Below are 18,460 nucleotides of genomic sequence, written 5' to 3'. Positions count from 1 at the left end.
ACCTTGGGAAAGCTGGATCAGCATGTCTCGATCAACACTGAGCTTGTAATTACAAATGGAGGTTAGTCAAGCATGACTAATAAACCTGAGCTGGATCACTCATACACAGTAGCTGAGGGATGGTGCAGCAATTGATTATTCTGTCTGGCAGGGAGAAAAGTGATCGCATCATCGTCTCCTGCAGAGAAGCGCAGAAGCAAGCGCTGAAGGAGCCATAGAAGGGACAGAGCTTAATTATCATAATGTTATATCTGTTTTATCAGTAAAACCACTCAGCACAGGGATTAACCAAGATATGATCCTGCATCAGTGTAGTTACAGCATTCTCAAGGTATGTTTGCTTCATAATGCATCAAATCAAATGATAGGTTTCCTTTAAGTCCAATGTATTCATGGAGCATGTAGTAGGTAGAGACTCTCTTCAAATATAATAACCAAATAGCCTGATCACGTAATAGATGAATGTATGAAGGTTTCGTATTGGAGAGACTGCCCCTTTAAATCAACATCCTCATTCATTGTATAACTTTGTTTTCTTTCATGCTTCTAGTTTTTTTGGGGGATTGTGTTTTTTAATTTCAGCACTTCATTATGTCATATTTCTCTCCTGTGTTCAGAAATGATTACTTAATGGAAAGTCTCAGTGTCGGCCGCTCTGATCAATAAGAGCGTTTGTTCTCTGAGACCATGTAATACATGGCGACACGATAAGATTGTAGAGCTGTAAATTTGTATTTCAGCCATGATGATATTTTCCTAGATTGTCCCTTCAACATCATTGTCTGTAGATGTCACTGCATTTCATTGCACACACATTTCGGGATTAATTAATAGTGGTTTCTATCCGCTGCGTTAATGCAAATGTGAGTCACATTCTGTGTGTCATCATTTAATTAAGCCCACTTGTATTAAATTAGATGGAACAAAATTAAAGGAAATGATGACCAGAAATGGCATTTTCTGGTTTAAATTAAAACTAAACTTAAAGGGATATTTCTATAAATACCAGTCCGCACCTCTGCTCTGTCTCAGGTGTCCAAAAATAGAGGAGGCTACCTTTATGACTATTTTTTCAAGTCCAATCGACTACTCTTAAAGGAAATCTACCATCAAAATCCATCCTGATAAACCAGGGACACTTACTCATAGATCCAGTCTACTTATATATGTTATCCATGGCCTCCGTCCTTCTAAAATCAACTTTTAACATTATGCTAATGAGTCAGAAGGGTTCTGGGGCCTTTACCTGAGTGCCTCTGTGTTTTAGCTTCACAGGCTGTTACAATGAGCAGAGCAGGTCTCCCCGCTGCAGGTAGCATGTATAGATATGTGCAGGTAGAACGTATATAGCCGTATGGTCTTGAAGGAGTTAAAGTACATGGTTGCGGCCTAGAAAATAATGCGTTCTGCCACACACACAATACACCTCACCAGTTCATGCATTGCATTTGGTATTGCATTTGCAGATCGCTTCTGTTGTGAAGTGAAAGGAGCTGAGATGCAATCCTACATATGGCCTGTTCACAGGTGTGGTGCTAATTAAGGAAGAAAGCAGCGATGTTCCTTTAATCCTGCATATCCCTTTTAAGAAATTAGTAAAACCTGATTAGATTTAGATGAAATGTGTTTAAGGCTACATTCCTTGTGATAATGTCTTAGTATTCTTGTTGTGCCCTTAAAGGGAACCTGTCATCATAAATTGGCCTAATAAGCAATTACCAGTATGTTGCCAAGCAGCTTTACACCTTTCAGATGATGTTTCTCTCATGGCTCGGCATGGCTCCATCATCCACAAAAACAACTTTGGAGTTAGACGCCAATTGGTTGTATAAAGTCAAGGAGGCGGAGAGTTTAACACAAAAGTCAAGCTCTCCCTGCGTCAGAACGCCTCCTCCCCTGCGATTGACATTATATACAGGACTTCTGGAGATCTGGTTAGTGATTTATCTGGGTGCAGGACCATTTATTACAATGAAGGTGGCGTTCTGAGGAAGAGAGAGCTTGACTTCAGTGTTAAACTCTCCGCCTCCTTGACTTTATACAACCAATTTATACTCACTTCAAAGTTGATTTTCTGGATGATGCCACCACACTGGATCATGAAAGAAACCCGATCTAGAAGGTATGGAGCTGCTTCACAACATACTGGTAGTTGTGTATTAGGTCAATTTCTGCTGACAAGTTCTCTTTAAAGAGGACCTGTCACCCAAAATTTCAGCACTAGGAGCTGCTTACTAAAGTAAGCAGCTCCTAGTGCTTGAACAAACGCCGCAGTGTTAGAATGATAGCAGGAAACCTCCGGTCCGATGTATTCATGAGGGGGCGATATTGGGGCATGGTTAGGGGCGGTGACTGCCGCATGGTGCGCGGCAGTCACCGCCACCCTATGGAGCGAGCGGGGCGGTCCAGGGAAGAGGCAGCACCTCGGACCGCTCCCTCATGAATACATCGGACAGCTTTGTGAACGGTCCGACGATTACACTATACCCAGCCGCAGTGTTAGATAGCGTTACCGGAGGTCTCTGGTAACACTATCCTTCTAACACTGCGCCGTTTGTTCAAGCACTAGGAGCTGCTTACTCTAGTAATTTTGGGTGACAGGTCCTCTTTAAAGGGAACCTACCACCACGAATCTACCTATAAAGGTAGATCGGGTGGTAGGTGGATGTAAGGGACGTGAGGATAGCTCTTTTTAGAGCTAATCCTCACGTCCCCGCTAACTTTTGGGAAACTTTATTGACCTAATATGTAAATTTTGGTATTCGGCTACTGGGGCGTGGAGTAGCCGGCACGAGGCTACACAGCGCGGCTACTCCACGCCCCGGTAGCCACATTACTCCTCCTACCCTGTTGCGTGCGGCGCGCAGCTCCTCGTAGCTGCGCGCCCTCGTCCGTCTTGATGGCGTTCTGCACATGCTCAGAACGCCGGCTGAGCAGTCCCAGCTCCGAGGCCGTAGCTACTGCGCATGCGAAGTAGCCGGCTTGTCGGACGAGAGCTCCTCGTAGCCGCACACAACAGGGTAGGAGGAGTAATGTGGCTACTGGGGCGTGGAGTAGCTGTGCCGTGTAGCCTCGTGCTCGGCTACTCCACGCCCCAGTAGCCGCATAACGAAATTTACATATTAGGTCAATAAAGTTTCCCAAAAGTTAGCGGGGACATGAGGATTAGCTCTAAAATGAGCTCTCCTCACGTCCCTTACATCCACCTACCACCCGATCTACCTTTATAGGTAGATTCGTGGTGGTAGGTTCTCTTTAAGGATCACCTGGGTTCCTTAGTTACTGGATATTGGGAAGAAGTTGAAAAAAAAGACTTAGCGACATGAATAGATGCGTTATATAATGCATGTGGATGTATAATATATTCACCGAGAGATTGCTGACTACTGTATAACCGGAGATGTGAGGAATGATCTGCCTGACTTATCTAACAGTCACTAATGTGCGCATTTGTCTCACGCAGCTGCAGAGTTTTAATCACAACATTAATTACTTTCTAAACTCGCTGGTCAAAGGAGATCTGAAGGAGGTGAAAGGGGTGAGTCTCTAAAAAAAGTATCGCCGCACGTTTTCTCCAGTCTGTCTTGTTATATCTTTGTGTCGCTTTATTGGCTCATAATTAGAAAACCAAATGGATGAAACTAATCACTTACTTGTGGTTTAGACAAATCACCCACATGCTGTGCCAGCGGAAGCCGCCCTCATTGCTACAGTATAATGCGTATCAAGGATGACCCCCATCTTCATATATACATGTACACTGGAGATCAAAATTAGAGAACACACAGTTTCCTAAATGTCAAGGTCAATGTGTAGTGGATATAATCTAACATGAGTATAATAAGAGTATTTTAAGCTTATTCCATACATTGTATATATTCTAAAGCAAAGAAGAAAAAAAGTAAATTAGATAATTGTAAGAGACACTGATCAAAATGAATTATTTTTATTATTTGACAAGCCTTATTTAACTGGCGCCTAACTTTCCAGTTTTCACTGACCATACAAAATTGTTGTGCTATAACAAAGTGACAGAAACCCCGGTTGTCCAGACGAAGGCCAAAGGGGTGACCCTGTAAGTCATAGCAAAAAAAGTTGGTCGTTCCACAATGATTTTCTAGAATATTGCATCTTTACTACTTATTCAAGTCACCCAAGAAGGCTGGTCACCCTCGAAAGAAAAATGTAAGAGAGGACGGGATAATGTGGAGAATCTCCATGGGTAATTGTTTCAACATTGCAGCAGGAATTGCTCGCCAGTTCAGCACTGAAAAGGGTAAGCATCTGTCTCGTCATACAGTGTCACAACATTCAAGTGCATTTGGACTGAAATCCCACTCTGCAGTGATCTAACCTCATTAGTAGAAAGATTCATAAGGCTAGACTCACCTTTGCTGAGGAGCATGTTGTGTGGGAAGAGTAGAAATTGTGTATTCATTTGTATTATTAATCCAATAATTTACATGAATCCAATGGGAAACATAATGTTCGTCCATTGGAAAGACTGAACTCAAAATGAGTATAGAAGTCAGTGAAAGGTGGGGGAGGAAGTGTCATAGTTTGGAGAATGTTTCCTGAAGCAGGATTGGACATCTCATGGCAGTTTTAATGCAAGTGTGTATCAGAACCTTCTTCAACAACACGTGGTTCCTACCTTGTGTTCATCACTCAATCAGCCAGCAATTTTCATGCAGGACAATACCACCTGTCATACAGCAAAAGGGGTAAAGCAGTTCCTTGAAACAGAAAACATTGAAACAATGAAATGGCCTCAGCCCAGAGTCCTGATTTATACCCAATACACAAAGTTATGGCCACAAAACCCACGGAACTGCAGAAGAGAACGAGAGAAGAGTGGACCTGAATCACACCAAAGCAGTGTGAGAGACTAGTGATGTCCTGTGGTCACAGATGTGCCTGAGTATTTCCTACCGAATGGTGACTGGTGGAACCTTCAGAAAAGTTAGTTATTATCTTTCTCATTGCTGTTCTCTAAATATAATCATCACCTGTATTTTGCAAAATAAAGGTTTTATGTTGATATACGTTGGTAATTTTTGTAAAGCACTGTTCTAGTTGATCCATAAATCCATAAAATTTTGATCAATGGAGATAAAAAAAAAAATTCTGAAATAAATCAAGTGATTATACATTGTTCTCTAATTTTGATCTCCAGTGTACATCCAGGAGATATACTTGTCAAGATTTATACACTTATTGATATGATGTGTTCTTGCTTCACATGGTTCTTTGCTCCTTGGCCAGGCATGGGCCACTCCTCGCTTCTTTCCTTCGCCAACTTGGCATGGAGGTGGCTTCAGTAGGGGTAGACTTGCAATAACCTTGCGCTACAAATTGCGACTGTTGAGAGCAGCAGTCCGGATGGCCCAGAGACCACTTGTAGAGACGATCATTAGATGTGATAACAATCACAAGCAGATGTCACAGTTGTGATGTCCACACATGTGGCTCCTTCATTGTGTATCCACTCAAATGGTCATCCTGGCATCTTCAGTTCCCAACTGCGCTTCACAATCTATGGCACAACCTTGTAAATGCAGCCTTCAGTTCAGAAGACTTTGGCCAATTGACTCGAGAGTGACGGAGTCTTTTCAGCTCTTTTCCTGAATGATACTACATACAATTATGTATCAGAGTATGGGACTGCACACTTCGGGGGACACCTATCAGTGCTTCTACGCATTATTTTGCAATATGCCACCTCCTTACTGTGTCCCGTGTGGGCGTGGCTGCCGGAGGAGCGAGCTGGCATGGGGCGGCCACCCTGCAGGTATACGCCTCTTGGTGTATCTGCCAGGGGGTGGGGGGAGTAATTGTTGCCTTCATCATACGCAGGTGCATGAGCTAATTTCTCATAGGGGGAAATTTATCATTAGGCGGCTCCTTGCGATAAGTCTATGACTGCCTTGGAGCTTCTCTGCTTTTCAGATTTATTAAAAGTGGCGTCGGCTCTTAAATCAATCTTTCTGGGATTTTTTTAAAAATAATTTCAAGAAAAGTAAAATAATCACAACAGCACATAAGCCAGGACGGGAGTGGAGTGACCTTGCGACTTTTTAAGTTATTTGAGAAAATCGCGAATCATAAATCTGGCTTTGCGCAGCGTTGCAATAGCAGTGGTTCAATGTTTAGGCCCTTTGCAATTTTTTTTTATGCCAGTGACAAAGTCTATAAAGTTCTAGTTGCTTAGATGTTCCATTAGCAAAAAGTTGGCAACCTGACTGCAGGGTTTATTTGTAGTCTGTTACCCTGGAAACAAAGCTCTTTATAGACACAACAAGAAATTGTTTATAAGTATTTATCGAGGCTTTTTGCTATTTTTTTCTTTATCAATTTAAGGTGCATTAAACTTTTATGTTTTTTTTTTATTCATTGCAGGATCTTAAGAAACCATTTGATAAAGCTTGGAAAGATTATGAAAATAAATTGTAAGTGTGAACGGCAAAGCGTAATTTTCAGATTTGCAAAGGCAGCTTTTTTGTAATAACTTTATATGTATTAGATTTTTTAGTTTACAATGAATGTACTGACCGGGGGGAGGGGGGGGGGATTTAATATTGTACGCAGCGTGTATAAAAGATACTGTATATGTGGTTATAGCATCTTATGGATGGCGCATGCACAGGGCCCGACATCCTGCCGCTTTAGTGCAGTGAAAAGAGACGATGGACAATGCTGAATATGTCTATTAGGATGGAGGGGAGACCCAGGGAGGGTTATAGGAAGGATTGACTGGCACATACCGTAATACGTAAATTAGAGGAAATTAGAGGGGTTGTCCAGGATTACAAAAAAATTATTGACTAGTTATATATTATTTTTCATAAAAATACTTGCCTCCTCTGGTGTCCCCATCACCATAGCCTCTGTTTGTATGAGACGGCTGCGCGCCTGCTACAGTGTGAGTTTCTGGCAGGCGCTTTATACATATATGTGTGAATGGGCATGGGTGCGCCATGTGTGAATGGGAGCCCCAGAGGATATAAGAAGTTTATTATTTTTACAGCCATATGTAAAAAAAAAAAAAAAATTCTCGACAACCCCTTTAAAACCCCAATTTTATTGTGTAGATTTGCTTGTGTTACAGCTTGATCTTTAGGATGCGGATCTCTGCAGTGGTCGTAATATATATTTTTTTTAATTTGCTAGCACTAAAATCGAGAAGGAGAAGCGAGAGTTGGCCAAGCAGTATGGCATGGTGAGGAATGAGGTGGCAGGAGGGGAAATCGCTGAAGAGCTGGAGAAAGAGCGCAGGATGTTCCAGTTACAGATGTGTGAAGTAAGATCCTATACTATGTAGTATACCATATGTAGTTCATCTGCTTATGCCTAGCTAGCTGCGTACATGTGTCTGTGCAGTATCACGTGTTTGCGTGGGTTTCCTCCGGGTTCTCCGGTTTCCTCCCACACTCCAAAACATACTGGTAGGTTGATTAGATTGCGAGCCCCATTGGGGACAGGGTCTGATTTGGCAAGTTCTGTGCAGCGCTTCGTAATCTGTGTGCGCTATATAAATCTCAATTTTACATTTATTTAAAGGACATCTACCACCAGGATGAAGGATTGTAAACCAAGCACACTGACATATTGGTGTGTGTCCCCTCTGACAGGATCTGCTCTTCTTTAAGCTTCCTATGCCCTTGATTTTAAGAAAAAAGTTTTTAAAGATTCAGCAAATGAGTCTGAGGGGCTCCAGGCTCCATTAACACGTATGTAACCCTGAGCCTCACAGGTGCATTTGCATCATTTTAAAAGCTTTTCTTGTAAAAACAGGTCATAAGTAGCTAAAAGAAGAGCGTATCCTAGCAGAGGGGGCACATGCCAGTATGTCAGTGTGCCTGGTTTACACTCCTTCATCCTGGTAGGAGATGTGCTTTAATGGTAAAAAAGTGAATTTTCATTCCTCTTCTATTTCTAGTACCTGATAAAAGTGAACGAAATCAAAAGCAAGAAAGGTGTGGATCTTCTGCAGAACCTGATCAAGCATTACACCTCCCAGTGCAAGTAAGATCTCAGCGTTTATGATTTACAAAGCCCCCTCCATGATTGTGCTTCATCCCTTCATCATCACGGTGTCCTTGATAGTCTTCTGTGTGCAGACGCTGATACAACGTGAGCTGTCAATCACTATGTGAGCGGCCACGATGAGTCTTAAATACCCCTGATCTAAATCTTATAAACTGATATAGCTGGGCTGCTGATTCCATAGCTCTGAACTTTAGTGATGGCCAAAGACGGGCGAAAATTGGAAATGGAAAATCATTGGCTCACAAGCCCCACCCCCAACACGCCCACAAAGTATAATACAGCCCCTTACTTGTATGATCCCCCTTACTCTTCTCCTTAACCTGCGTAATGCAGCCTTTTCTGTAGCCCCCTTTACATAATTTCACCTTTTGTGTTGGACCCCATTTAATCTGCCCCCTTTCTCTAGTCTCCTCCTTAGAATAACCCCAGGAGCCAATATTTTACTTCCTCGTACATGATCGTTCTAAAGAGGTCGTTCACTTTAAGCAAATATTTGATATTGTTTGTGTAATGAAAAGTCACACAATTTTCCAATATACTTTCTGCATCTGTTCAAGATCTCTGCTTGCTGTCATTTTATACGATTGTTTACTGTGGTCATGAGATTTCACACAGATGCAGGGCTTGTTAGTATCAGAGGGAGTAATCAGAGCTGTAAGTTATAATGTGCCGTGCACCTGTGTGACATCACATGACCAGGGATATAACAAGCTGCGCACCTGTGTGACATCACATGACCAGGGATATAACGAGCCCTGCACCTGTGGAACATCACATGACTCAGCATTTAACGATTGACCACCTTTGTGACATCACATGACCAGGGATATAACTAGTCATGCACTTGTGTGACATCACATGACCAGGGATATAAGGAGCCATGCACCTGTGTGACATCCCATGACCAGGGATATAACGAGCCGTGTCCCTGTGTGACATCACATGACCAGGGTTATAACGAGCCGTGCACCTGAAGTAAATAATGGGGCTTCCTGCAGAATGACAGCAAGCAGAGATCTAGAAAACCCTGAGGAAATGATACAGAAAGTAATATATTAGAATATTGTACAACTTTTCCGTACACAAACAATCTATTATTTGCTGAAAGTGGACGACCCCTCTAACTCATGCTGAAAGTCTGTGATCAGTAGGAGCCATAGGAATAAGCGAGATGCCATTAGGGAAGGGGGGTAAAAGTGACTCTTCTCTCCGGCTGCTACAAAGAAAATTCTGTTTACATTTGTGTTTATCTTTCGAGTAGCAGCATTTTTCCATAAATCCATAGTCAGGAGATGTGTCTGCTCCTTCACACAGAGACCTAGAGACATCCATCCTGTTACGTACAAGCGATGGCTCTCACCATGAGTGCAGATACATTGCTCGGCCTGGGAGTCATTCTGATAAATAATGGCTGTCACCGAGATAAAACCGCTCCCGAGCCACAACGCGAATGACAGCCTTCCGTAATCGCATGTGCGCTGAGCAGTCCCTCGCATGTAGCATCAGAGTGGTGACATGACCCCAGAATAATGACTTATTTGTAGCTTTCTGCAGGAATGTTTGCAAGCCACCGAAAAACTGAAATCCTACATAGAAGGACTGACCAGTGAATTGCAGAACGTGAGTATTACACGTCTTATTGGAGATTCTGGGTTATGGGACCAAGCGAGGTGGTGGATGAGCAGCACAGAGCTGGATCCTCAAGGTTGACGTACACCTTCAGGAGCTGTTGGGCGAATACTTGAGAGAATGTAAAAAATAGTAACTTTAGTAAGTAACTTTAATAGTAACTTAACCTTTAAAGTGGTTTCCAAAATTTAGAAGGTTATCTCCAATCCACCAATTAGGGGATAACTTGGTTAAGATCCCCCACTGATCATGCGAACAGGACCCTCAGCAAATCAGAGAAATTCAAGGCTATCGGATGAAGATTGCTAAGCACAGCGCTTGGTTATCTCTGGCCGAATCCATAGAACTAAATGTCCGCCCATTAGAGAGAAAGGGGATCCCAATTCTCTGTATTTCCCATGATCAGTTAAGGTCCCACATTTTGGATCTTTGCTGATTAAAAAGTTATCCATCATCATGGGAATTGGGGATAACTTCCAAAGTTAGGACAACCGCTTTAAAGGAAATCTACCATCCAAATCAAGCCTTATAAACCAGGGACACTTACTCATAGATCCAGGCACCGTGACTGTGATAATCTTCTTATATTTGTCATCCTTGGCCTCCTTCCTTCTAAAATCAACTTGTAAAATTATGCTAATGAAGCAGAGGAGATCTGCATTATCAGAGCCCCTATGTGCTGTAGCTTCACCAGCTGTCCCACTGTGTTCTGAAATTTCAACTGCTTTCCTGAGATTACAGCAAAAAGAGGAAAGGGTCGAGGGAGTAGGGGGAGGGTGAAACTTCCTCCTGCACTGTGTAATAGCCTTTGAAGCCAGAACACAGAGGGGCTCTGGTAACTCCATAAGTATAATTTTCAGAGTTGATATTAGACGGAAGGAAGCCATGGATAACAAATATAAGGAAATTACCACAGTCACAGTGCCTGGACCTATGAGTAAGTGTCCCTGGTTCATCATCTTTGATTTTGATGGGCGATTTCTTGCCCCACCCTTCTTTATCACAACTTTATTTCTTAAAAAGGGTGCGTACCACATAGTTGGCCAGTGTCCTTCAAAATCAGAGGATTCAGAGAAGAGAACGTTAATACGGGGTGTTACTTTGTTATATTTCTCATGTTTTTGAAGAAATCCTGTTCTATTGGGAGCAATGGCCGCCCCCTGGCGCTGTGCTATAGATAAGTCACACTCCAGGCTGTGTGTGGGCTGAATCTTCACATCTAGGCCCAGTGCAAGACCTCGCTCTCCTTCTATAATTGCATCAACATGATGTGTTCAGCAAAATCGTAATTGAATAGTGAATATGGGAAATTTGCTTCTAATCTTTAGGTTAATTAGCGGTAGAAACAATTATTGGGGAACAAAAAGTTCTCCCAATGTATAACGCTGCAGATAATGAAGCATTAAGCAGTACAGCGCATAAATCAGCCTGAGCCGGAGTGGGTCTGACCACAAAGCCGCTTCTCCTAGCACACGAGCCGTCCTTCACATCCAGTAATGAGCTTATTCCCCTCTGCCTCCCCTGAGACTGTCCAGACACAGACGGCTGCAGGTGAACTCAAGGTCTGCGCAAGATCCAGCTCCATAAAATGTATCGTCCTTAGCTCTACAATGAAAGGCCTAGATGCTTTATTATCAACTAGACATCCCCTCTGTACACCATTCAGTTTACCAGTTTTATTCTACATTTTTAATCTGTCCCTTCAGTGAAAATATTGTATATTGAGAGATAAAAGGCCTGGATTAAAGAGGACCTTTAACAGCCTCACACATATGTAGATGGTGCACATATATGTAGCATCCTGTAGGTCACTTTGAATTCTCTTTCCAGACCCCATGGTAGCTGAGATATCAGTCCCGGTATCAGACCATTATAATCCTCTGCACTGTCTGGGAGGAGGTGCAGGAGGAGGGGGGAGTGTGTTATGATAATCTTCTCAGTGTTCAAAGAAAGTTAGCATAACACACACCCCTCCTTTGCTCCAGCGCCTCCTCTCTGACAGTTATGAGGATTATAATGATCAGATACCGGGACTGATAGATGACATCATCACATTACACCTGCCGGCTCTGCTACACACACAAGAAGCACAGAGAGCTGATGTCCTGGCACATACCTCCCACCGGGTAGAACAGAGCGAAGCTGTTCTACAACCCAAGAGATAATAATTATACATTTATTATAAATTTATCATAGTTGTACTTCAAGTTTTTGAATTTTAATTCAAGTTTTAATTAAATTTAATTGATTTTCATTAAGGTTTCTTAAGAAATAACCAAGCGTGACTGCTTTCTTTCACAAACATCGCCAATCCTCTACGTAGGCTGTGTCTGGTATTACAGCTTAGACCTATCCCAGATATTCAGTGGAAACCATAATGTGGTTGCTCAAGGAAAGCAACTATGTTTTTTAATCCCACAAAACCCCTTAAAGATATATTTCTATAGCCAGTGGTATCTATTGTAATACTTCTGTTTGGATCCCTTTAAAAGGCATCTGTTGTGGTATATTGGCAAATCTAGAGCGATAAAAGCTGATAACCCAACTTTTCACTAACAGAAAGAGAATTGACAGCAAACGCTGGGGTCAGTTTAGGAGGAAAATACCACTGACAGGTTCCCTTTAAATCCATTAATGTTTGTGTTTATTAAGAAATACATTAGAAATACGGTAAATAAAGACAAATATGAAATATGATGGTCCTTCTTCAAGCTAAAAAACACAGATGAATTGTTTTTGGAAAAAAATTATTGATGATTTCCGAGTTTGGCAGCCAAAAGAATTACAAGTCAAACCACTTGTCCTGTTTTGAAAGCAGTGGTCTCCGAGGATGATTGGTGGGAACTGATGACTCAGGTCTTTCTTTTGGATGGCTGACATGTCGGAGTAGTGGGGGAGCTGCCCGGGCACCCGTGGGCAGGGGGATAGTTTCACCGTGTAAAAGTAAAATAAGTGTTTGCAAGATTATTAAAACAAAATAGTGACCCCCCCCCCCCCCCCTCCCGGCCGACGGCTAATGTTGTCTCATGTCTGTGATTGTCAGATCAAGAGCAAACAGGAGGAGGAGAAGAAGCAGCTCTGTTCTCTGCGGGACCTGCTGAAGCCAACGCTGCAGATTGAACCCAAAGAGGTAAAAATATTCCCACATTTTCTGAATAATTTGGCTTTTGTTTTCACCATATATCTCATATAACTTAGTATTAATGGCGTTTACTGAAAAGACAACTTTTTCAAAGAGTTTGAAGTCCAAGGGAATCTGGAATCATCTATTAGCAGTACTAGCAGAAGACATGGTGACATAAGTGAGGGTCTGTTACCTGCGATGCCCTGTTCCCACAAGTGCTATCTGGGCGGTCCTTTATGCTGAGGTGCTCTACACTTTCTATATGTGCCCCATGTCTCCTCTGAATGATGGCCCTAGGGAAACCACTGCAGCTGTCCCTCAAGGCTGAGGGCAAGGCTTGTGGAGCATATTGTGTATATATCATAGATATTTATATTAGGGGACATGCCAACATTACAGATAGGCTTCATTCACAACTTTTTTTTATATGTTCAGCATATATAACAGGAAAGCTCTTGGTGTATCCCTAGACGTTTAAGGGCTGGTTGGAGCATCCTTTCGACCTCAGTCTGCACAGTATACGTTCCAACTTGCAGAAAAAACTGGATGGAAAGATGTAGCATCCTCCTGTTTATATGCTCAGCTGAGGCCATAAATGGGCAACGGATGCAGCTGAACTGCATCCACCCCTGGCCTCCGCTAAGCGGTGATGTAACACCACTGGGGAAACACCCTGAACATCGGTAGCAGGTATTCACTGCACCGCCACTTGTGGATATACTTTCTTTCTGGATTTTTATATGATTTGTGCTATGGATTCACCAAAGCTTATACAAGGATAGTATAATTTATGACTATAAATGGAGAATAGCATAACACTTTGATCAGCGATTCTTCTCATATACCTCGGGTTTCAAGTGTAGGATGGTGTTTAGTCTATACTCAATGAAACCTCTGATGGACCTATTATATAGGATTTGTTGGGCATAGGGCAGAAGTCATCCATCATACATGTATAATGCCCTCAGTATGTGTGAACAGGGTCTTACGGTGGGCATTCTCACTCAGTCTGCTGATCTTAATCTGCTTGTTTTCTCTCCCAATATTCATCTGTTTTTCCTTCTTTTCTCCCTTTGCTTTCCAAAGTTCAGAAGAGTAAGTGAATCGATTTTTCTTTCATTTCTGCCCCCCCCCCCCTTGTGCTGCTTTATTCGCAAATATCAAAAAATGACATTTTGCAACAACAGCTCCACGTATTTACTGAAAAAGTCAATACTTTATCTGCCAGACAGAAAATTATCTGGATTACTGCATTTCATTGGCTTTCAGCCGGCGGTTCCTCTGTTGTATTTGTGCGCATATGACATCGGCTGATACGTTGTTATACACTTTTATTTTTTATCACTTTAGTTAATTCACCTATTGCTGGAGGTGTTTCTTCTATATCTGCTCTAATTTTACATGCCTTTTGTGGAATTTTTTGAAATTTGGCGTAGCATTACATGTCAAAATCATAGGTCACAACCAGAGTCGGACTGGCATATGTTGGGCCTACCAGAGGTGGTGATCTTGAGGGCCCACCCTTCATCCGTAAAATACCATTAAACAAATCATATCATTTAAGATGTATCATCAACAAGATGTAATAATCAACTGTATAATATTGGAATCATCCTATATGAAATAGATCATAATTAGAGATGAGCGAACATGCTCGTCCGAGCTTGATGCTCGGTCGAGCATTAGGGTACTCGAAACTGCTCGTTGCTCGGACGAATACTTCGCCCGCTCGAGAAAATGGCAGCTCCCGCCGTTTTGCTTTTTGGCGGCCAGAAACAGAGCCAATCACAAGCCAGGAGACTCTGCACTCCACCCAGCATGACGTGGTACCCTTACACGTCGATAGCAGTGGTTGGCTGGCCAGATCAGGTGACCCTGGGATAGACTAGCCGCTGCCCGCGCTGCTCGGATCATTCTGTGTCTGGATGCCGCTAGGGAGAGAGCTGCTGCTGGTCAGGGAAAGCGTTAGGGTGTTCTATTAGCTTACTGTTAGGCAGGAGTGATTCTCAAAGAACCCAACAGCCCTTCTTAGGGCTACAATAACGTTCTACTTTTTTTATTTTAATTTGCATCTAGTACCATTTTGTGAGGAATTAGCAGGGGGACTTGCTACCGTTGTGTTTAGCTCTTAGTGGCACACATATCCATAGCAAAGACCGAAGTGGGAAAATTTAGTAGGGGTTGGATTTCAATTAGGCACTAACTCAGTGTCATCTCATCTGGCATAGTAGTGTGCTTTGATACTTGGCTAGAAAATAGCCATAGGAGAATACAAATGGCTTACTTACGCCTACAGTAGCGTTCTATATATTTGATTTCTGGTTGATCTGCTGGTGGCTGTACTTTCTGCAGTGCATGTACTAGCCAATTCTGAGCAATTTGTAGTGAGACTTGCGACCGCTGTGTTCTGCGCTTAGTGACGCACATATCCATAGCAAAGACCGAAGTGGGAAAATTTAGTAGGGGTTGGATTTCAATTAGGCACTAACTCAGTGTCATCTCATCTGGCATAGTAGTGTGCTTTGATACTTGGCTAGAAAATAGCCATAGGAGAATACAAAGAGCTTACTTACGCCTACAGTAGCGTTCTATATATTTGATTTCTGGTTGATCTGCTGGTGGCTGTACTTTCTGCAGTGCATGTACTAGCCAATTCTGAGCAATTTGTAGTGAGACTTGCGACCGCTGTGTTCTGCGCTTAGTGACGCACATATCCATAGCAAAGACCGAAGTGGGAAAATTTAGTAGGGGTTGGATTTCAATTAGGCACTAACTCAGTGTCATCTCATCTGGCATAGTAGTGTGCTTTGATACTTGGCTAGAAAATAGCCATAGGAGAATACAAAGAGCTTACTTACGCCTACAGTAGCGTTCTATATATTTGATTTCTGGTTGATCTGCTGGTGGCTGTACTTTCTGCAGTGCATGTACTAGCCAATTCTGAGCAATTTGTAGTGAGACTTGCGACCGCTGTGTTCTGCGCTTAGTGACGCACATATCCATAGCAAAGACCGAAGTGGGAAAATTTAGTAGGGGTTGGATTTCAATTAGGCACTAACTCAGTGTCATCTCATCTGGCATAGTAGTGTGCTTTGATACTTGGCTAGAAAATAGCCATAGGAGAATACAAAGAGCTTACTTACGCCTACAGTAGCGTTCTATATATTTGATTTCTGGTTGATCTGCTGGTGGCTGTACTTTCTGCAGTGCATGTACTAGCCAATTCTGAGCAATTTGTAGTGAGACTTGCGACCGCTGTGTTCTGCGCTTAGTGACGCACATATCCATAGCAAAGACCGAAGTGGGAAAATTTAGTAGGGGTTGGATTTCAATTAGGCACTAACTCAGTGTCATCTCATCTGGCATAGTAGTGTGCTTTGATACTTGGCTAGAAAATAGCCATAGGAGAATACAAAGAGCTTACTTACGCCTACAGTAACGTTCTATATATTTGATTTCTGGTTGATCTGCTGGTGGCTGTACTTTCTGCAGTGCATGTACTAGCCAATTCTGAGCAATTTGTAGTGAGACTTGCGACCGCTGTGTTCTGCGCTTAGTGACGCACATATCCATAGCAAAGACCGAAGTGGGAAAATTTAGTAGGGGTTGGATTTCAATTAGGCACTAACTCAGTGTCATCTCATCTGGCATAGTAGTGTGCTTTGATACTTGGCTAGAAAATAGCCATAGGAGAATACAAAGAGCTTACTTACGCCTACAGTAGCGTTCTATATATTTGATTTCTGGTTGATCTGCTGGTGGCTGTACTTTCTGCAGTGCATGTACTAGCCAATTCTGAGCAATTTGTAGTGAGACTTGCGACCGCTGTGTTCTGCGCTTAGTGACGCACATATCCATAGCAAAGACCGAAGTGGGAAAATTTAGTAGGGGTTGGATTTCAATTAGGCACTAACTCAGTGTCATCTCATCTGGCATAGTAGTGTGCTTTGATACTTGGCTAGAAAATAGCCATAGGAGAATACAAAGAGCTTACTTACGCCTACAGTAGCGTTCTATATATTTGATTTCTGGTTGATCTGCTGGTGGCTGTACTTTCTGCAGTGCATGTACTAGCCAATTCTGAGCAATTTGTAGTGAGACTTGCGACCGCTGTGTTCTGCGCTTAGTGACGCACATATCCATAGCAAAGACCGAAGTGGGAAAATTTAGTAGGGGTTGGATTTCAATTAGGCACTAACTCAGTGTCATCTCATCTGGCATAGTAGTGTGCTTTGATACTTGGCTAGAAAATAGCCATAGCAATAGGATAGCATTGTTTGGTTTTAAAAACTCAAAAAAAAACAAAAAACACAAAAAAAAACAAAAAACACAAAAAAAAACAAAAAAAAGTTAAAAAAAAAATAAAGTTATAACTCTCATTTTAAAAATGTTTAACCCGAGGGCTAGGGGTAGAGGACGAGGGCGGGGACGTGGGCGTCCAACTACTGCAGGGGTCAGAGGCCGTGGTCCTGGGCGGGGTGAGACACCACCTGCTGATGAGGGAGCAGGGGAACGCCGCAGAGCTACACTCCCTAGGTTCATGTCTGAAGTTACTGGGACTCGTGGTAGAGCACTGTTGAGGCCAGAACAGTGCGAACAGGTGATGTCGTGGATTGCTGACAATGCTTCGAGCAATTTGTCCACCACCAGTCAGTCTTCCACGCAGTCCACCCATGTCACCGAAATCGCCACTCCTCCAGCTCCTGCACCTCAGCCTCCTCCCCCCCAGTCTGCCCCCTCCCAGGAAAATTTGGCATTTGAACCGGCATACTCTGAGGAACTGTTTTCTGGACCCTTCCCACAGTCACAAACCACTTGTCCGGTTGCTGCTGAGCAATTTTCCGATGCCCAGGTTTTCCACCAGTCACAGTCTGTGGGTGATGATGACCTTCTTGACGTAGTGGAAGTGTGTAAAGAGGTGTCCGACGATGAGGAGACACGGTTGTCAGACAGTGGGGAAGTTGTTGTCAGGGCAGGAAGTCCGAGGGGGGAGCAGACTGAGGGATCGGAGGATGATGAGGTGACAGACCCAAGCTGGGTTGAGAGGCCGGGTGAACACAGTGCTTCTGAGACGGAGGAGAGTCCTCGACCAGAACAGGTTGGAAGAGGCAGTGGTGGGGCCAGACGGAGAGGCAGGGCCAGAGCTGGTGCATCAGCGCCAAATGTGTCAACTAGTGAAGCTCCCGTGGCGAGGGCTCTTGCGGCGAGGGCTAGATCTTCAGAAGTCTGGAGGTTCTTTAAGGAAACACCGGATGACCGACGGACTGTGGTGTGCAACATTTGCCAAACCAGGCTCAGCAGGGGTTCCACCACTACTAGCTTAACTACCACCAGTATGCGCAGGCATATGAATGCTAAACACCCCACTCAGTGGCAACAAGCCCGTTCACCTCCGGCCGTGCACACCACTGCTCCTTCCCCTGTGTCAGCTGCTAGTCAGCCCCCTGCCCAGGACCCTGCCACAAAAACCCCATCGTCGCCTCCACGATCCTCCACAGCATCCACCAGCGTTCAGCTCTCCATACCCCAGACGCTGGAGCGGAAACGCAAATATAGTGCAACCCACCCGCACGCCCAAGCCCTTAATGTGCACATCTCCAGATTGCTTAGCCTGGAGATGCTGCCCTATAGGCTAGTAGAGACCGAGGCCTTTCGCAA

General features: G+C 43.4%; 1 protein-coding gene across 1 annotated transcript in view; it reads left to right on the top strand.

Annotated features, from left to right (window-relative positions):
* The window catches only part of LOC140064909 (arf-GAP with SH3 domain, ANK repeat and PH domain-containing protein 1-like), a 131,653-nt gene that overhangs the window by 63,481 nt on the left and 49,712 nt on the right, over positions 1-18,460 (top strand). Inside the window, exons 4-9 of the mRNA XM_072112231.1 lie at positions 3,464-3,538; positions 6,400-6,449; positions 7,171-7,300; positions 7,940-8,025; positions 9,594-9,669; positions 12,722-12,808. Coding sequence (XP_071968332.1) covers positions 3,464-3,538; positions 6,400-6,449; positions 7,171-7,300; positions 7,940-8,025; positions 9,594-9,669; positions 12,722-12,808 — 504 coding nt within the window. The remainder of the gene's footprint in view (positions 1-3,463; positions 3,539-6,399; positions 6,450-7,170; positions 7,301-7,939; positions 8,026-9,593; positions 9,670-12,721; positions 12,809-18,460) is intronic.

Source organism: Engystomops pustulosus, chromosome 6 (genome assembly GCF_040894005.1).
Source record: "Engystomops pustulosus chromosome 6, aEngPut4.maternal, whole genome shotgun sequence".
Lineage (NCBI taxonomy): Eukaryota > Metazoa > Chordata > Amphibia > Anura > Leptodactylidae > Engystomops > Engystomops pustulosus.
The sequence above is the reverse complement of the archived record's forward strand: the minus strand, read 5'-3'. Positions and strand labels throughout refer to the sequence as shown.